This window comes from Pezoporus flaviventris, unplaced genomic scaffold (assembly GCF_033815535.1).
Source record: "Pezoporus flaviventris isolate CSIRO_AGI_PZ_B2104156 unplaced genomic scaffold, CSIRO_AGI_Pfla_v1 ptg000026l, whole genome shotgun sequence".
Taxonomy (NCBI): Eukaryota; Metazoa; Chordata; class Aves; order Psittaciformes; family Psittacidae; genus Pezoporus; species Pezoporus flaviventris.
In genome coordinates, this window is record NW_026892574.1 from 903,149 (window position 1) to 924,441 (window position 21,293).

Below are 21,293 nucleotides of genomic sequence, written 5' to 3' on the forward strand. Positions count from 1 at the left end.
TGCATGCCTTATTTCTTTTTTGTACAAAGTCTATACATAAGTAATTTGCTGCCTCCTATTTTCCTATTTCAAACTAGCAATAAAATGGCTGAAGTTAGAAAGTCTTGGAAAGCAGATGCAGGGACTGTGAGAATGAAGAACTCAGGCCCACTGTAGGAGAGGATCGGGGTCAAGATCATCTTAAGAACCTGAACGTGTACAAGTCCATGGGACCTGATGAAATCCATCCACTGGTCCTGAAGCAGCTGGAGAATGAAGCTGCTAAGCCACTGGCCATCATATTTGAAAAATCATGACAGTCAGGTGAAGTTCCCAATGACTGGAAAAGGGGATACCCTTCCAGACTCTGAAGGGGGCCTACCAGGATGCTGGAGAGGGACTCTTCATTAGGGACTGTAGAGACAGGACAAGAGGGAATGGGTTTAAACTTAAACAGGGTATGTTTAGGTTAGTTATAAGGAAGAAGTTCTTTCCTGTGAGAGTGGTGCGACACTGGAATGGGTTGCCCAGGGAGGTTGTGAATGCTCCATCCCTGGCAGTGTTCAAGGCCAGGTTGGACAGAGTCTTGGGTGACATGGTTTAGTGTGTGGTGTTCCTGCCCACAACAGAGGGGTTGGAACTTGATGATCTTAAGGTCCTTTCCAACCCTAACTATTCTATGATTCTATGATTTATTTCATGGCCTTACTTTTGGGCCAATTAACAACATTTTAAGAATAGAAGAGAATTTAAAATAAACATAGTCAAACTAAAGATATCAAAGACTATTGGGCCAATTCTGTGCTAGGCTTTGTCTAATGCTTATGTCTCTTGCTTCAGCAGAGACCCCAGCTCAACAGTAAGAGCAAGGGGAAGGCGGCTGACGTACAGTGCGTAGAAGCAGCTCGTAGCACAGCCAAGCTTCCTGGAAGGCAGTGTTAACAGTTGGCTCATGTTTTCAATCAGCTAACTCCAGACACTATATAAATTGTTACTGCTCACACAGAATGAGATGTTGTAACTTCAGGTTACAGAAGACTACAGTCTTTGATACCTGCATTCAACTTCAGGTTACAGCCCTCTAGCTAAGAGCTTGAGCTGGGCACTTTCTTATCATCTGCGAGGTCACCATTCCACATCATCCTCTCTCACCTTTATACCTGTGACAACCTCAACAGAGAAGCCACCTGAAAGGTGGTAAGGAAGATGCCATCCTGGAAGACCTACCTGACTATGTGTTAAGGAAAACTCAGATTAGTGGAGAGCATGCACAGTTAGAACACATGCACACACGCCTTGTTCCTGTGTAATCAAAGCCTGTCCTTTACAGGCAGTTGCTCTGGAGATGTGTACCCCAGAACAGCTCTGCAGGTAGGCAACATTGCTGCTCAGTACAACATAATGCGCTACTCATAACACAGCCTAGGGGGAAACACACACAGGGAGTATTTCCCCAATGCACTCCAACCCTTTTAAAACTGCATGGAAAAGTAACAACCGCATGTAATATGCAACTGTTTGCATTTGGCCAAACAGTTTAAGTACTGGATGAACATAACTCCTCCAAGTCTCCCATAGCAGCACTTAAACAAAATAACTCAGTAAACTTTGGTATATACTAGACAGTGAAAGCTTCACAGATACAACTTTTTTCTTGTCACGCATTTGGCAGCTTTTAAGATGCAAACTGTGATTCTGTGTGAATAGACAGAAAATGTAAATGTTGAAATTGGAACATAGACCTCACAGCCCCAGTGTTAAATCAGAGAAACATGGGTTACCACCCCATCATCAGAAGCACAAATGCAGCACAGTTATGTTGAACTGCAGCAGCGGTATGCAATCTATTTTAGGACTACTTCCTATATCCTTGATTTATACTATGCATGGAAGCCTGAGTATTTCCTAAAGACAGCAATGCTTACTGACTTCTATTTTCACAGTCAGCTAGAAAACAAAGAGAAGGCCAAAACTGAACTACTAATACAAGCCAAACTCCAACAGACTTTTCAGGAAGAAGGCAAAAAGGAATGTAACGTTTTCAGTCTAGTTACTCATCCTGCAAGTTTCATTTTGTTGGATAGTTGTGTTTAGCAAACAAGCCTCTAGTGGGCTACACTTCCCTTTAATTAAGGTTTATTTGTGACCCTTTTTCTATATAACACAAATTCTGGCCCTCATGTTCTCACACAAAGATATATACAAACATGCAAAAAACCCAGCGTATTTTACTTTGGCCTAACAAGAGCTATGATTTCAGAAAACAAGAAACAAGCAAATAATGTACCAGAGCTTACATGTAACTAGTAAAAAACCCCAAGGAATCGTTAAAAACTAATTGGGGAGCCTATCAACTGTGAAGAAAATCACTTCTACCTGGCCTCAGAAAATGAATGCAAATACTTGTTTTATATTTAAAGCAATTTTACTGTTTTCTTCTTCAATGTAGGACTTATTATATGAAAAATTCAATACTGAAAACTCCTAATTTAGGTGTTTGGAAGAAGATTAACAGCAAATTTAATCCTACTTTGGAAGTACAGCTTCTATTTATTGAATGCTAAATGGATCTGAGAGAAGCAAAAGGGAAGAACTGTGAGGAGCAGTGTCTGACATTACTTTCCTCTCAGATAATTGTTAATAAAATGGAAGTTTTGGGGTGGAAGGAAAAATTGACATTTACTGACATTTAAGCAGTTAAAATGTAATCTTTCCAGAGAATGAATAGCAGAAAAAGGTGGGGGTGGAAGAGAAGGGAATCGACTTCTGCCCTTATTACACAGAAGAAAAAACATGGAGAAGTGCCTGAAATGAACCGAATAAAAGCACAAAACCACGAGTACTTGCAGATGAAGTTCTCCCAGGCATGAAGGAGGATGTCAGAGGTCCCAGGAATACTGATTTTGGGCTCCCAAGAAATATTTCCTAAAAGACAAGCACTCAGCTATAAACCATTAATGCTAATCAGTCATCCTGAACTGGGAAAGAGATCACTGCTCCTGATGGCAATGATGAGTGACCAGTAAACACAGCATCAGCACAGCTCAGAATCTGAACAGGATTTTAGTCATTTAAGAAAATCCCTTCTAACTTTAATCTATTTTTAAAAAGGAATCAGAGAAGAAGAAAATCCTCATGGGTTTTGCAGCAGGGACACCAATCACTTCATGAAGACACAAACTGAAATGCAAAATATCAGTCAAGACTTCTGTGTGATCATGCAACAAAATTCACAAAGGAATCTAAAGACTGACTAAAGTCCAAAGGCATAAGGTATTTTGATTAATAACTTGAAGATTTAGATTAAATGTGGTATGAAAGGGTAAATGATTAATTTATTTTTTAATTAAAGTATTATTTGAAGGCTTCAGCAGACAGCTTAAGACAACTCAATGCAGCCTGATTTCTCAGTAGAATCAGCACATTAGAAAAAGCATTCCCCCTTTGGATCCTCTGAAGTTACGTACTTGAAATCGAGGGGACTTTACTCTGGTAAGCTCTTTTACAAAAAAGCCTGATGTACTGGGAAGCTTTGAAAGACACCATCCTTCAGAGAAGGTGAGGAACCCCTGGGTAATAAGAAGCAACCATAAAACAGAATCTTGATTCATATTAATAATATATTAACATGGCTAATCTCAACCAAAGAGCATTTAATGCTCTTGTACACAGAAAGGAGAAATAACATGCAGCTGTCTACTGGTAATCCCCTAACACAGCAGGAAACCAAGTGAGGATGGAACACATTAACGTTACTCATTTTGAATGTAAAACAGCGCAGCATTCCTCAGTGATGTAGGTGGTGTGTTGTGCACATGAGAAGTTGGTGACTAGCAGCGATATTAACAATCCCAAGTCATCCCTGCTTTAACTTGCTCAAATGCAGGTCAGTAGATCAGTTTTAAAAGACAGAAATGACCACTTTGGTCTGCTGTGCCAGAGCATCCTCAACAAACAGAGATGAAGGAATGAAGAAAGCATATCCGGAACACACACAGCTTGTGTTAGACAATGGTTGTTCAGCACAGTACTAGGTCACAGCACACTGAACAGGCTCAGGTGTCTGAGTTCACAAAGTTTACCTGAATAAAAGCAGAGAGCACCAGCCTCCACATGACTTTTGATGCTTGGGGTAGATGGAAGAGATGACATATGAGAAACTCCATGTTCAGCAGGATCATGGATGCTTTCCCAGCCTACCCTTAGGGAACTGTCACACAGCCCTTTCTCACACTGACTTGACTACCCAGGCTCCAAGCTCATATCCCTCTCCCTCTGCAGAAATTCTCTCCTGTGAAACACGCCCCTTCCCTTGTAGGATGCAGGTGAACTTCTACTATAGTTTTTAAATTAAACAGTCCTACCTCATTATTAACTCTTACTGCCAAAAAATCAAGACTGTCAAGGATACCAAGAACCAGTTTGTGGTATTTTGATTTAATAAAAGATTATTATCGCTGTGTTGGTTGTTTTATTGAACCAACACTTGTGAGAACTTTCTCCATACTTCTCCTGTGAGACTTGGCTTTTGTGCACAAACACTCAACACTGCAGTCATTCACCCTCCCTCACACCTCCACAACAGTGATTCAGACAGCAGAGAGGTGGGAAAGTCTCAGAGTTAATTGCTCTTGTATAAAGTCTTTTATCAGTAATGTATACTGCTGTTTTCTCCTCCTGCCTACTGCAGTAAGAGGTTAGGTTTTGCAGATCTTGAGTCTCGCATCCCATTTTTCAACAGTAACAGGCATATTGGCCCAGGTCTAGTCAAGGCAGTTACACTCACCTGCCAAAACAGAGGCATGCCTGGCAATCAGGGTTTCTGAAATACAGCTGGAACTGAAAGCTGCCCTCATTCCCTCTGCCTTCAGGAAGCCTTTAATCACAGCATCTCAGCACCAAGAAAAAGTTATTACAGAGCTGAAAGACTGGAGGAAAAAATCCACTTGATACCAATCCACCAGAACAGAGACTGTTTCTAAATTAATTGACCTTTCCTCATCCACCACTCTCTTGTTAGTCTGCTTCCCTGCACTCTGGTGCTGGAAATCCTGGGAGATGCTACTTTGTAGGTTTCCAAACATAAAGAAAACAAACTGAAAAACCACCCAACTAAATGTGATAAACCTGGCAAAACATGCAATTCCAGTAGACAAGACACCTATCCAGAGATTTTGCCTTCTGGAAGAATAACTTGTACACCGAAAACTCCAGAGCAGAGCCAGATACTTGTTAAGTGACAGAAACAAAAAGTAAGAACACAAGCAGTTAGCAAAAGCAGGTTGTGATTCTATTCTAAGTTGCAGATACAAAGCTTAGTCTTTAAAAATTAGTAATAGGCATCCAAGATTTGAATTAAAACCATATCTGCATTTGGGTATGTGATTTCATCATGTATTTGAGGTAGTTTAAAGCATTCATTTCCCATTTCACTGACGTTTCAGCTTCTGAGTTTAGCTGCTTTTTTACCATAATTTCTATTAAAGATGAAAAAAAGCACCAGAATGAGCCAGGAAAGAAGTTCCAACATTACACTGTTTGCATTTCCATGGGTCAGGTCTAGTAAAGTGCTTTCCTGCCCTGCCCTTCATTAGAGGGAAAAAAAAAGCCTCAACAAACAGGGATCTAAATATGAACAGCCATTGTGAAAAAAATCAATCTCACTTTATGTTTACACCCTAGTTCAGACAAGAACAACTTCCCAGGAAGTCACACCCTTAGATGAAACTATTATGCAAGCGATGGACATTACCCAAAGCCACAGCCACCTGCAAAGCTGAGCCTGAAGCTCCTCCTCCCTCTCCTCATCCACCCACAGCAGCAAGGTGTAAAATACACTTAACACATGAGAGGCCTTCTGAAGATCAAAGTTTCATTATTTAGCCTGACAGGTTTGTAATTACAAGTTGTAACAATATGATCCAAAAGGATACTTGTATGGTTTATTGAAACTGTTTTTTTAATGTGGCAATACTCAGAGCAGTGATGCTCTCTCTCAAGATCTTCACAGCATTGCTACCATTCACCTCCTGAGGCAATGAAATTCACAGGTTAACTGTGTATGAGAAAGTGCTTTTAACCAATGCAATTTTCCAAGTTCAATAGGCACAAGGCTGAGTTCCCATCCTAAGGGGATGAGTGCCTCAGAAAACCCATCCAAGCAGGTTTAATCAGAGCAGGTCTCACGTTACTGGGCATCGTAAAAGGACTGATCATTTTTCATGTTATCATTCATGAGCAGACATCGAATATGTGTCAAAAAGAATGGTGCTCAACTCTCCTCTATCACAAACTTACTGCTACAAGTTTTGTGTGACTGCAAGTGCTATTTTGTTCACCAACAAACTCTTTGAAAAGCAGTGGACAGAGCAGCGCCCTTCAGAACAGAGTGCTTGAAAGAACAGGAAGCTTCTAAGCATCAAGGAACCATCAAGTCCTGTCATCCTCCCAAGTGTCAAATTTTGACTGTAAATTGATTGGAAAGGGAAGAGTAGAACAAAATGAAAGGCTTTTACGCTTCAAAGAGACAATGGAGATGTTGTACTGCAGCGTGGCTGCAGCAAGGGCCTCCACTGTGGCAAGGCAGCTGAGCCAGAAACTGCAGCCCCCTCCCCTCCCTACCTTCAGCACTGACATCTTTGGGGTTACAGCCCCGTTGCTTGGAAACCAGACTGCTCTGACAAAGCCACATTGACTACCAGCAACATGTGGGAAAGCGGAATAAGGCCCGGAGAGAAATTCATCCTTTACAAGAAAAAGAAATACATTATTGGTTAAAAATGAAGCAAGTAAAGAATAGGATTTGTCATCGCTAGAATTACAAGCAAGCACCACACTGGCAGCTACAGAAGCTCTGAATGTCAGGCCTTATGGCACTGCAAACGGGATTTTAAGGACTCTTCACCCCTGAAATTCACGGTAGATTTGGTGCTAAGGAGCCCCATCAGGTGTGAGGCAGTTGCTCCCTACCCAGTTCTTAACTGCTCTCCTTTGAAAACAAAACTAAAACCCAGCTCCACCCTACTGTACAACAGAAAGCAGGAGCAGCTACAAATCACTGCTCCAGAGCTTTCGTAAGGCTCACAGCTGATCCACACCTAGTAAACCACAAGCCGCAACCTGAATTCCACCACTCAAGACAGTTCAGTGGGTGAGGAGCACGAGTCGCTCCACACCCTGCCCCTATCCAGTTCAGGTATTTGAGCACTGCTGTCCAAAAATACCCCAAATCTAAACAGTTTTTCTGAGCCCTTACAATGGGCTTAATAAATCTGTCCTCAGCCCCAGCTGACTCAGATCCCAGGAGCTGCCTCAGGGCCTGTTCCTTGGAGCGCCGGCGTAGTTAGGAGAGTATGCAAAGCAAAAAAAATAATCCTGGGAAAAAGCCCATGGAGAAGAGCCAGAGTTTGAACTGGCAAGACTGAAGATCTGCGAACAGTGCAAGTTTAATAAGATCGGCTCCTCAGCCAGAACATCTGAAATCACTCCTAAAGATGGCACATTCGGGGTGGTTTGTTTGGGGTTTTTTAAGTACATTCAGCAGCAAACTTTTCTAGAGGAAAGATTAGTTAATTTAATATTTGCTTTTTCTCTCAAAAAAGGCCATGAAAGCCTCAGTACAAAATGCCATCTATTACAAAGCTTCAGAACTAGTGGGCCATGCGTGATTGACATGCTGAAGGAGAATTCTCTCCCCCTTCACTCCTGAGGTATTAAAATGCTGGAGTGTTACAGCTTAATCTCATTTACGGAGCTTTGAATCATCTTAAGTACTTAGGAAGTCTGTGTAAAATACCACAATCCACACAGTTTATACACTCTAATCCAGACAGACTGCACCACCAGCTTTCACCGATAATGATGGAAAGGCATTCTCATGGTTTTCCAATGAAGCAAACAGGTCATCTACAACAGTGGCCTATCTCTGCCACCTCCCTTTCCATGAACGGAGCCATGTCTTCTCACAGCATAACAGCCACAACACAAATCCTTCACAGAACTTCACTGTACCCAAAGCAATGAGGGGAGCTATGCAGACAGCTGTACTTTTGCTATTACAGTATTACACATGATCCTATAGTCTGGTGTTCTAAAGATATATTTAACATGGAAAAACTCTAACAAGAAAACATGCACACCATATGAGAAATGGGAACTTTCTCAGGGTCAAGCAAATACCAAAATGTAGCACATAATTAAATAATAATTAAATAAATCAATGATTGCATCTTTTTTGCTGTTGCTGTTGTTGTTTAGAAAGGAAATAATCACTAGATACCGTTAAAACAAAACGGTCTTTATGTGCAAGAGATTCATCTATTAACTTACTTAAATTCACACTGGCTCTTCCTCCCAATGACAGTGACGTCTTCCTTCTCTATGCATGAATTTATCACAGCATGAAGATAATCTCTTTATTCTGTTGAGACTTAACTGGCAGCAAGATATCATGACAAGTCATTTATTCTCAGACCAGGCTGCTGCCACAAACAGAGAAAAATATACTAAGGAAAAGAAAGCTGTGTGTGAGCCATGATGTTCTGTTGTGGCCCCAGTTCCCCCAAAATTTGGAAAGTTGCTGTGAGTTTTTTCCAGTCCGGCCATCTCTTTAGATGGTATCACTGTAAGTCAATGAGGCTGAAGTACACTTGTCTTGTAAATGAACTTTAAAACGCTTTAAATTATTGTTCCCTTCCACTAAAGCTGATTTGCAAAATCTAGTTATCTGTAAGAAGTCTCCCAGCTAGCATGAATCAGCAAGGTTTTACTTAAATTAAATGGAATAGGGGGATTTAGATTCTAAGGGGAGGAGGGAAAGACAAAGAGAAGGGCTCTTCTAGTCCAGAAAGGATGTCACTTCATTAGTCCTGTCTGACCAACACACATGTATGCTCTCCCTTTAGAAACTTCGCAGTTGAAATAAGGCACATATCTAGAATACTTTCTCAGATCTTTGCAACTGAAGGCAGGGCAACACACCTTGATCTTCCCAAGCTTTGCTGCTACACAAGTCAGGGTATAACTTGTGCCAGCTTGCTCGTAGACTGCAAGAGAACACAGAAGGTGCAAAGCAGCATCAACATAGTTTTGGGTTTGTTTTTTTTTTTTTTCCCAAGATGTCTTATTGCTTTATAACATTTGTCTTTCTGCTTGCACTTTTTAGGCTTCATGAAGTGCCACTGAACCTTGTAAGAATTTACTCCACATGGTTTTATTATATCAGACCAAGCCTGTCTTCTTTTTATCTTATTATTATTTATTTGCTCTATTTCAAATAAGAAGACCAGTCAAGAATATCAGATCTTCAAAGTAAACTGATAAAGTCCACGTTTTTTAAGTTAACTGGTCTAGCTGACACTCCTGAAGGTGCCATTCTGGTCCAAATACAAACAAAGTGCTCAAAGACTCAGGTCTTGAATGACTCACTGGTTTAAAAAGCAACTCTTGTAGCAGTAGAAACGACCCACTTTTTAATCGACTGGATGTTATTTTAGGTGTTTTATGCATATTTACGTAATACTTACCAAGATTGGCACTGAAGGATAAAATTCAAGGACCAGTCTCATGCTATCCATATTTCAGGTACTCCTCCAGCCTCAGGGCTGCCATTTAGCTAGAACTTTTCTGAACTCATATTCATTCTACACCGTATCTGGCTTTGATCTACAATACACAGCTCCTGGAGTTTATTACTCATACTCAGCTGCATTACTGACATGAATGTCCTGTAGCATTAGATAAACCAGTATAAATAGGCTACAGGAAACACGGTAGGTAAAAGGAAACTACAGAATACTTCACTAGAAAGTGCTCATTTCCTCCAGAAACATACAGTCGCTCCACTAAAGCAAGAGCTCCTTCATCCAGCACAAAACCTAACCAACACTTGGGACCCCTGAGTTCCCACCACAGTTCTAGCTTAGTACAACGTATTCCTCCTAATTCTAAAGAAGCTGAAATGTTTCATTCCTAATCTGGCATAATATTTTTCTCTTCTAAAAATGCCCTCTATAGCACCTAAGAAGACTGTTAAAATTTCCTATTCTACAATCAATCATCAGCCTAAAATAACTTTGTTTTCACTGTATGCATTGTGTTCTCCATTGCTTCCTTGTTTTCCTTAAACATCATCTTATTTCAGGCAATAAACAGGGTATTTTACAAGTAACAGCTATTTAAGTAACTTACAAAACAAATACTTCAACCTGTACAGTCTTCTAGTTGTGAGCAACCATGACCTGACTTCAGGGTATACTAACGGAAAACAGACTATCCAGTAATTAGCTTATAGTGATGTAGTATTACTTAATGCAACCAGAAACATTAAAGTTGAGTGAAATGCAGAAATGTAGCTCTAGACTAAATGAAATTGAGGTGATGCAGAATGACTGCCTTTCTTCACAGTTATTCCACTTGGAAAGCAGAACAACATTCTCTATATAATCCTCTGTGTGCCTTCCAAGTCATTTCAGGACTTCCTTCTGCAAAATTTCTTTCTCCATTACCTGTTTCCCTTCCTTCTAATCACAAAGCTATGCTAATACTCTTATGAATAACAGTAGAGCCTCCTACTCCATGATCAGAATTTGTATCATTCATCAAATGTTCAATCAAATTCACTAATGTTAAATCTAAAAGGCAAAGAGCCTACTAATTTTTGTGTTTGCTTTTTGCTTTACTTAACATTTGGGCTTCACCTATTTGTCTTCAAATCAGCAGTCACATACACTGTACTGTTGGCACTTAGCAGCACAGGACATTTTCCATGAGGCAGGTCATTGCTCAACTCACTGCTTGTTCTACAGGATAAGGCCTATGCGTAGATGTTCACTTAAGGACATGGTTTTGTAGTGGGTTTGGCAGTGCTGGGCTAACGGTCGGACTTCGTGGTCTTAAAGGTCTTTTCCAACCTAAATGATTCTGCAATTCTATGAACTAGCAGGTCCATTCATATATACTCCACCTTAAGCTAGAAGTCTCAGACGCCTGGAAGGCAGCTGCAGTACAGGCACAGGGCTTAGGGGAGAAGTACTTCACAACTGCTACACTGTTATTCAGGAGAGTTTCCATACCAAAAGTACCAATACGCTCATAACCAGTGTACTCTGGTCTCCTGAAGTTCCAAGGGTCTTTGTTTTGCTGCTATGCCCAAATTGTCCTTCCTTTTCTTCTCCTGGGAAGCAGCAACATCTGTTTATTGCAGGTGAATAATGACACTTAACACTATTTTGACATTCTGAACCATTCACCAAAGTCCTCAAGCTACAGATGCAGAGAAGTCCCTATACCCCTGCAGAACACTCTCTCTCTTTCCTCAATCCCACTCTGAGTTATTTCTATCATCTTTCACAGAAATTAAGTAGGTCATTGAAATATTATTTTGACACCACATAGCAGGAATTTGTGCCAAAAATAAAAAGTAAAGGAAAAAGAAAGAAAGAACAAGAAAGTGTAGGTTAGGGTTTCTTTAATGGGAGGCAAATCCCAAGAGTTCACATTTATCCTCACAGGTAGTCAGCTATTTTGGTCTCCTCCTCTCCCTAAAAACAGGGAGAAGTGTGAAGAGCAGCAGAGAACACTCAAGCAGATCAGAGTGTTAAAGGAGTGGAGGTTAAATTTTAGCCCCAAAAGGTAAAGTGAACAGAAGGGGGCAGGCTGGCAAAGAAGAGATAAAATTAGAAGTGTGACTAGACTTCACTTGACTGCTATTTCTGGATCAACTATGGGGAGAGCTCTGAGAAGGTTTTCTATTTGTAAGAGAAAGAGAGACCAACACATAGCTGCCTTCTAGAAGGCCAGCCCTGCACAGCAGTTTTGTTTATGCTGCTACTTTTCTGAATCCTCATGCTCTCACAAAATGCCATTATGAATCTAAGTGAGCACCCAGATGAGATTTTCTGGAGCAGGACAGCAATGCGTGTGGCATTTCAATCTAAGGAAACAAAGCTGAAAGCACACTGGAAATGCGTGTGGCAAATCACAATGCCAAGCAGAGTAAACCGAGCCATGTAATACTTTTGGCGGGCGGGGGAATGACAAAACCCTGCAGTAACTCTGAGAGGATGTCTTGTATTTTCCCACTCTAAAATGATTAGTGACATTCTAACTAGGCCCAATTATGGACACAGGCTAAAGAAGATGACAGGGACCTCCCAATTCCAGTATGTAGTGCTTGACTGACACCTGGCTCTGGGGATGAATGTTTCTGCCTGTTGGAGCTCTTTCCTCTCGAGTACCTCAGTTAAAATTCCTTCCATTGAGTAATTTCCATCCAGATCCTGGCTGTGTTGTGTTTGTTCCCATATAAAAGAAAACCTGCAGGCAGAAAGCAATGCCATCTGCCAAGTCAGAAGCTGCTTTAATGGACAAGTGTGGTGTGAAGGGGAACAAACTATTATGCTTTATCTTCAGCAGCAGGAGTGATGTTTTTCCTTTCCCAGGAGTAGGTTACAGTGAGCACGCTCATGCCTGAAGTATTTGCCCACAAATATACATAGATATCAACAGTTTCTGCACAAGCAGCCTTCAGAGAATAAAATTCCATCCAGCTCCCCTTTTTCTCTTTACCTGTCATGCCAGCTGTTTTCTTCCTGCGACAGCTTCATCAGCCTCCACTTTCTACTCCTGTAAGTTAACGACAACCCTGCCATTACACCTAGGAAGTATGAGCAGCGGCAAGGCAGAAGAAATGCCAAGGCCCTACTGTCCCTCCACAAAGGATTCTGCACTGAGGCTGTTTCTCAACATTCCTAATTTTCTTGTCCCTCTTCCATAACTGTTTTGGCTGGATGATTTGCTCTGAAATCTCATCTGGAGCAGGTTTGACTGGATGGTTTGCTCTGAAATCTCATCTGGAGCAGGTCTGGGATCAGTGTGGCACAGTTCAGGTTTTACAAGAAACAGCAGAAAAAATCCCTCTGAATATTCTCATCCCTGCAAATATCTCCAGGGCTAGGAAAAGATCTTTCTATTCTTGCCAATTAACCAAGCACAGTTTTTATCCTTCCTTGTTGGGTAATCTTCTCATTAGATCATCTTTGGAGAGAATAGTGGATTCTCTCTGGGCTGCTGGCAGTTTTACTTAATTGCATATTTAACTTTTTATTCAGATCTTGAACACATAATGATGAGAAACACATACATGCAAGCAGCAAACTATTATCTGCCATTTAAACTCCCTCAAGAACTCACAAAATCTCAGCATTTCTGTCCCTTTCAGAAGAAAAGTGCAGACATTCCAGAGCTGGACCGGTGAAGATGACAAACACATATATATAACAATTTAGTGATACATTCGCCACTCCTAACAAAACTCCAGTTTGCGAACAGGGGGGTACTTTGGTCCTTTATATATATTAAAAGTTCTGAGAAGAGCCAGCCAACTCAACCAATGCTGAACAGAAGCTAGTATTAAGAGGATCTGCTGTAGGTTCCTCCTCTCCACCAGCATAGGACACTCTCAGGGCACAGCAACATTAGTCCTCTTATCCTCCCCACCCAACTCTAAGAGACTAATTAAGTAGATGCTACCATCCATAGGGATTTATTTCCTATTTGATCTCAGAGTTACAGAATTTGCTCCGGAACACACTTGTTACCACTGGATTGTGCTCTGGAAGCAACTCCATTTTAAAATGCTTCCAGCCCTTATGACTGTAAAACTTTTGAAGTATGAATGGTCTATAATTAGCAACAAACCCACTGAACTCTTCAAAACAGGAGAATGGCTTCAGTATTAGCTATTATCCTTCATCACAGTATGCCAAGTAGAGAAATTAATGTTGATAGCACTTCAGACAGATCTGATTAACGGATTACCTCAGAGTTGTAAAAACCTGACATTCCCCCAAGCAGGCGCAAAACCCCAGTGGTTCCAGTCTGTTTACCAAAATCTCCAGTATCCCCATGACAAACTGAGTCAGCTACGTGATGCCAATACAAAAACCAGTGTCATAAAGAAAATGAGTGCTGGAAACATGTGAATTAATCAGCATGTTACCATATTATAAGCTTTCCTAGTTCTCTGTTAAAAACCTATTCAATACACAAAGCTACCAGGTATTTCCAGTTTGCTCCATCACAGTTCAAGGGCTTTGCTGGGGATAGTCGTAGCTTAGTAAAGATAAGACTCTACCCAGACCCTGACAGACCTCTTACGTGACCACCAACAGATTTGTTCTGCTGTCAGCAAGCACAGACTGTGAGGTTTAACAAAATGAAGGGTATCCAAAAGCCTTCTGAACATCCCAATTAATCAGGTTAACACCAGCAAGGACTTGGTAGCTTTCTTAAGGAATTCCCATGACAATTACTTCAGCTGTTTTTTAGTCTCACCATACAGAACCACCCTGGTCCACAACTGGGCTGCTTTTTTCCTAATGATATGGTTTAAAGGCATCAGAGAAGTCTTCAAATTTAAAAGCCACAGAGCAAAAGGCAGGTAAGCTTTATGTTCTCTACAGAATGGTTATTGCCCCATTTATTTAAGTGACACTTATCACCATAGATATCTACTAAACTTCCTTGGCATATTGGTGTAATCAGTGCTTTGCCAGGTAATAGCCTTCTGCAAAGGGATCACAATAATAAAGCGGAGAATAAGCAAGTAAACAACTAGAAATGCCCCTTAAGAAAAGTCTTCAAAGGGAGGAAAGCCTGAAGACAAATGAGCATTTAAACACTTCCCCATTTAGGGCTATTTCATTGCGCAAGATCCAAAATAGTTTCCTTCCCAAGTATTGCATAATATGTTCATTCAAAATGTAGCAAGTTTTCTCACAGAACACACGACACTGCTCTCTCCTCCGCTTTTTTTGTCTCATAAATATGAACACGAGAAATTCACAGCTGATAACATTCTTCTGGAAACTCACACAGAAAATTCTGGAAAAGACTCAAGTATGCATTACAGCCCTATAAGTAATGGCAAACGTCTCCACATGGTCAAATCCTTCAAGCAGCGCTCTGTGAAAAGGAAGCAACAGAACAAGTAGCTTTTACAGGGCCTTGGGAATGAACTCTGGCCTCCAAACTGGAAATAAAGAAATAAAGAAAAAGCCTACATACCTTCAAAGCACATTTCTGGCCTGTCTCCTTGTTGAAACACTCCAGTACCTTGCCATTGATTCCTAACCCTAGCACCCGTTTGGAGAGTTTGTAGTCATCTGTAACTGCATGTTTCTTTATCTCTAGCTTGACATGGGCCTCTCCCCCAGGCAAGGCTTTCACGCTGCTCTTGCTATCCGCATGACTCTCTGGCTGCGATTCCTGTTCACCTTCACTTTGTTCCATATCAGGGAAGAGTCTGAGATGGCAGCAATACCCAACAGATTCCCTGTAGGGTATCCTCAGCAAAGTCCCTCCTCTCAGCTGGTCAAACCAAGTGCTTCAAACAGTCCATCTGCTGGCCATTTAGTCCTGAGTGAAAATGTAAATGGGTATTAGCAACTGATGTCAACTGATCATTCTTGCACTCAACTGCTTTTCTCTCTCCCTCTCTTAACAAGATGACCAGGCTCTAGAGACCAGAAATGGAGGTTCACCTCAGGAAAGCATACTTGGTTTAGTTTTACAGACCAGTCACCCTCATTCCAATACTCACACACACATGTATATGTATCTTAGTCTGAAGTTATACATTACTTCTTTTACTGCAACAAGTGTCTATGCTGAGTGGTGAACTAAGGTCTCAGCTAAGCTGTGTAAAACACAACAGAGATAACCCCTGATTCAACGAAGTTATAAACCTGCACCAACAACTTGTTGCCTCAGCATTTTAGGGAGAAACCTCCACAACAGTCCCCTGCCTCATCCGAGTTACACAAGAGAACCACAAATACCTGGGTTAAGCCCAAGAAGGGCACTGCCTGGACAGGTATCAGGCCTGATGCTGGGCCAGCACTTACCAAATCTCCCCGCTCCATAGAGCGTGGGGCAGGTGCTGCATTACTGACGGGACCATCAAACCACCCAAGGAACTCGGGTATGTGGAAATAGAGCGGCATGGCTCCCAGAGGCGAGGAGCTGCCGGACACCGCTGGGGACCAGCAGGCCCTGACCTCTCCGGACTGCAGCCCCGGGGGAGGAACCGCTGCCAGGGCCTCCGAGCCCCGATAAGAGGGCTGAACCACGAGCAGGCGAGGCAGCACGGGGAGCCCGAGGCCACTGCTCACGCCGAGGAGCCCGAGGCCCGCCCCGCACACCGCAGCCCCGGACTGGGGAGCAGCAACTCCAGCGAGGCGGCTCCCTCAGCCCCCTCTTGGCGCGGCAGAGGAGGGCGGGAAACCCTGAGGTGAGGTGAGGCGAGGCGAGGCGGGCCCCGCGGCGCGCAGGGGGGAGGCGGCGGAGGGGGACGGCCGGGGTGGTAACGGGGGGGGCCAGCGCTGGGCCCGCCGGAGCACGGTTACCTGCCTGTGGCGGCGCGGCGCGGCCCCAGCCGAGGCTTCCCGGTGCGGAGTCCCGGAGGGCGGGGTTTGCCTGGGCCCGCCCCGGCGCCCTGGGCAGGTGCGCGCCGCCTCCCCCCTGCGCTAAGGGGAGCCTGCCTGCGGCGGGGCCCCGGCAGGATCGGTCCCATCCCGAGGGAAGCCGGCGGCTCCTTCGGGTTCGGGCCGGGCCGGACCGGGCCCCTGTGGGCTGAGGCGGGGGGAGCGCGAGGCCCCGGGCGGAGCTGCCTCGTCCCTGCGGCTGCGTGGGGCAGGACGGGCGGTGCCCGGGGACGGACGAGCGGGTAGTGGGGAACGTGGTGGTTTTAAGGCACCGGCCACGTCGCTCATTTACCGGGGGAAGCGGCCGGGGACGGAGCTGCCTCGGCGGCCCCGGGTTTGTGCCGCAGCGCGCCCGCGCGGTGGCAGGGAGGGAGGCGACGCCAGGCAAGGCAAGGCAAGGCAAGGCCAGGCCAGGCCAGGTCGGGAGCAGCGCCGGCCCCGTCCCCGCGCCATCCTTTTAGGAACGGGAAAGGGCCGACACGTTCCCTCTGAAACCTGTGTCAAACGGTGAGGCTGTTGCTATGGAGCAAAGCCCAGAGAGTCGATACTGGACACACTATGATCCTTCATGCGCTGTGGCTACCGAAACAGCCGGTGCTGTTATTAAAGGCGACCTTTTCTGCCAAATAAGCAGTCGGTATTCCTTGGGAGCTTCAGTATGCATAGTCAGGATATTGAAAGTGATGGTTCCCACAGCAACTGTCGCTCCTCACTGGTGCACAGGGTGCAGTTACAGGGATGTGAAGCGCTGAGTTTTTCCTCCATGTGAAGATGAGTCATGTGTTGAAATGGAGCTGTGTTTGTATCACTGGATAGAGCTTAAAGTTCACATGCTTTACAAGTTAAAAATACATTCGTCGTTTTACATAACATAACGGCATCTGGAGTTCTGACGGTTAGGGAAATAATTAAAAGGGCTAATGAGTCCTTTCTCCAAGGAATAAAAACTAGTTCAACTTAGCAGGATGCAGCTCTGCAGCATATTGCCACGTGATAGGATGCTACCGCTATTCTGCCTCAGGTTTCCCTCCCAGGCGTTCAGCAGTTCAGCTACTGGAGAGCCTGGTCCCCTACTTCTGTTCACCTATTCTGGGCTAATCAAATCCCAGAGGAAACCAGCTATTTCCAGCCTTTCCTTCTCAGGTTTGGCTTCCAGCCTTCTTAGGCTTTGCACCACCTCCCACTGTGACATCTCAGGGAAATGTATACGTAACTGTAAGCTCCCAGGCTGCAAACCTTCAGTAGCACTGTTCTGCAGTCAGCAGCTTGCTCTTATTTCCCTTCCCACGGCTTCTGTCTGTACCGGCTGGTTTATTTGTCCTGGATGGTAATTCCCTTCTCTTTGCAGGAGGTAACTATAGTCCTGTAGCCAGCTCTCAGTCACCAGGGGCCAGACCCTTCAGAAAACTTCTCAATCTCCCAGATCTCTTCTGTATTCTATAATTTGAGAAATACTCACTCACACTGATGTGTAAGGTCCCATGCCCACCCCACTTCTGATCTTCCCCTCTAACTCTTACACAGAAGTCTATGGCTGACCAAAGCAAGCAGAAGTTACAATGACCAGCACACTGGAGTTTAGCAGAAGGTAATTCATGGTCCCATTCTGGGAAATATTAAACACTGCGAAAAATTCCAAACACATGTCTACCCAAGGGGTTGCTATTTTTTACAGAGTGTGTCAGAAGCAAGGAATTTCATTAAGAAATTATGACTCTAACTATTACAAGAATGAGTTCCTACAAAATTAGCTTTGCCTAGAAAGAAAGCAGGAAAGATGAGGGAATAAAGGCAGGATTCTTCCATGTGAAAATACTTGGTTCTACGTGTCTCTGTTACAAACAGTCTCCCACTGAGAAGAGTTCAACTGGTAGGATACAAAACACATTTTTCAAGTCACTGCTGGAAACGGTACCTTACTGAAAGCTGTGCTTGTCTGGGTACACTGCTCAGTATTGTCTGTATATGCTCTTAACAAAGTTCACTGTTTTACCAGGAACCAGTAATAATTTAATCAGGGCAAAGACCTTAAAATTCCAGTGTGAATCATGGTTAATAAGGCCTTACAGCAACCCTCTGCTAATTTCACCCACCATAAACTCTGAAAAAGCCTTCCCAGCACCAGCCCAAGGATCAAACAGCCTCACTGTACACCAGGATAACCACAGCTGAGGAACAAAGAGCAAATATATTCCCTTGCTTTCTGTGTGCATTTTTTGTCTTGGATAGGCTGTCCAAGCACAAGACATACCTCTACCCCAGGCAAAACACAAATATCATGTGCAGAAAACCTCTAAAACTGCTGACTGACAGTTTTTCTCAATATCAAAAGTCTTTTTAACAGAGTGTTTTCACAAGTGACAAGATGCAACCTGATACTGTAACAGCCAAAACCATCCCCTGCTCTTGTGCTAACTTCAGAATCTCTGCCACCGGACATCTCCCCTGATCATGCTCAGCTGCTACTGGCTATTCAGAGTTACTCTGACTATGCTGGGCAGCCCCAAGGCAGCCCGGTTTGGGTGCTGCACCAGTGAAATGACTGCTACAGTGACCTGGTGTGGCATCTTAGGGGACTGGACCTGCAGACCTGTGCCAGGTACCTGCTCTGAACTTCCCACACTCATAAATCCTGGCCTTTGCAATCCACACGCAGTTTGCACAGAGCCAAGAACATTCCTTTGTGCAATGTCCTACTCTTGAGCTGCTTAAAGTTTTATAATTCCTAACAAGCCCTGGGAAGGGCCAAGCGTTCTGGGTCCAGGCACACAGCTTAGAGTTAACATCTGGGTTAACCACTTCACCCCAACACCTCTGGCATCCTAAAGGCAAGCAAAGTGGCCGCAGCTGCCCCCTGGTCTGGCTCCGGGAGCGTTGCCCACAATGTCTGCTTTAAATGCCACCTTTACATCTCCCCAGGAATTACATCTCATAAGATTAAAAACTTACACCTGTGAATCCTGCAGCTTCTCTCGTGCTTATGGCAGGTTAAGCTGTGTTAGCATCCTTTGGACATACTGATGGAGGCCATGCTGACAGGCCCACTGCAGCTGACTGAGCCAGGGGACTTTTTTCATTGAAAAGAGGCTTTTTATTTATTCACCGATGTTTGCTTTTTGAAGCTTAAAAGAACCCAAGCACAGTACTATTACAGGGTAACAGCCCACTGTGTCAAAAGTTCTTTCATCCTCACAAAAATCCCTAAACTGGTAAATTAAATATTAATCCTGGTTTTACCAAAAATTCCCACCAGCAACAACACAAAATAACTTATTTCAAGAGTGAATTTAGTAGCTCAGCTGTGCCTGCCTTGCCCCAAACTAGAAGAGTAGCTCATAGGAGAAAATAGCCAAACAATAAGACCCTAATCTTGGAACAAGATTTGAGGAAGCAGCCCCTTTTCCCTAAGCTAGTGTGTTAATCAAGTGCAGCATTGTACTACAGCCAGCACTTTGTTCCTTACTTCATCGAATCAAAGACTGGTTTGGGGTGGCAAAGACCTTAAAGCTCATTCAGTTCCAACCCCCTGCCACAGGCAGGGACACCTTCCACTAGAGCAGGTTGCTCCAAGCCCCATCTAACCTGGCCTTGAACACTGCCAGGGATGGGGCAGCCACAACATCTTTGGGCAACCTAAGCCAGTGCCTCAGCACCCTCACAGTAAAGAACTTCCTTATATTGAATCTAAATCTCCCCTGTCCAAGCTTATAATGTACTGGAAATCACAGATACTTGGTTTACACACAGAAAGCACTACTGTTGAAATACAGCAGGTTAATTTTGGCTATCCCACTGGCTATTGTCACTGCCTTTTGAACATGCTGTAGCAATTCAACAACAGCAATATCTGGTTTCAGAGACATTTCAGACTTTCAAATATCATGTTTCTTAGCAAAAATGAAATGAAATACCTGAGTTTGCTGTCATCTGGAGAGCTAAGAAAGCTGATGTCATCAAATTCTTTAAGGGATAGCCTATTTTGGAAAAGTAATACTGGAAAGCTACAGTTACCTAAGTTTACATACAGAACTGATTTGCATGGAGGTCAGTCCTTTGATAGCAGCGTCTTGTGGAGATCAATATCAGCTATAATAACAAATTATCACCATCAGCTGAAAATATTGTGACTTGTTTTCTGAAACACTCCTTCCTCTGAGTAATAGCTATTTATATTTTTCTGGCGTTATGAGAAATCCACTCTCTGGGATGTGTTATATAGATGTCACCAAAGAGAAAGTCCTTTGTATTGTCAGGTTAAAGTGAGGACACAGCTTTGTCTGACTGGGAGGCTGCAGTCAGACAAAGCTTATCAAATCTCTCAGGAAGTTCTTCAGACTGCGTCTGTGACACTAAAAGAAAGGAAGGGCAGCTTTACAGAACAATATTGTGATATGAGGGAGAAGAAAAGCTTCTTGTAGGATCTTCAGTGTAGTCTGTCATGTACATGGTGGTCTTAAGAGAGACTATGTACATGTTTTTCTCCTGCCTTGCAGTTCTGCTCTGGAGATGTCTGCCTCAGACTTACAAAGTCAAGAAAGAAGGGGGGGGGGGGGGGGGGAGAGAGAAAAGCTCAACAACAGGCCACAAATTGAAACAGTTTCTATCATGCAAACAACTGGGAAAGCTCAACAGCAAACAGAGCAACCTCTTTTCTCTCCATAGCTGAGGTAACACCAGCTTATAAAGTTCTTTCATAGTCAGTGATGTTTACGTCATGCTTTGTGATCACCAAACTAGAACTACCTCTTTTTTATTCTCAAATCCTCTGCCCTGACCTGGGATTATAACATGGCTTCTAGGAGGAATTACAAATTGTGGCTATGAACCAGC

At 43.4% G+C, this 21,293-nt stretch overlaps 1 protein-coding gene across 5 annotated transcripts in view; it reads right to left on the reverse strand.

Moving 5' to 3' along the window:
- MAPKAPK3 (MAPK activated protein kinase 3) overlaps window positions 1-21,293 on the reverse strand; it is a 114,325-nt gene that overhangs the window by 33,220 nt on the left and 59,812 nt on the right. For 3 of the 5 annotated variants that reach the window (XM_061458278.1, XM_061458279.1, XM_061458280.1), the window contains one exon: window positions 15,046-15,396. In XM_061458278.1, the coding sequence (XP_061314262.1) occupies window positions 15,046-15,270 (225 nt within the window). In that variant the 5' untranslated portion in view covers window positions 15,271-15,396. Of the gene's footprint in view, window positions 1-15,045; window positions 15,397-16,385; window positions 16,702-21,293 lie in introns of those variants that run through there. The other 2 variants (XM_061458277.1, XM_061458282.1) reach the window with 2 other exon arrangements.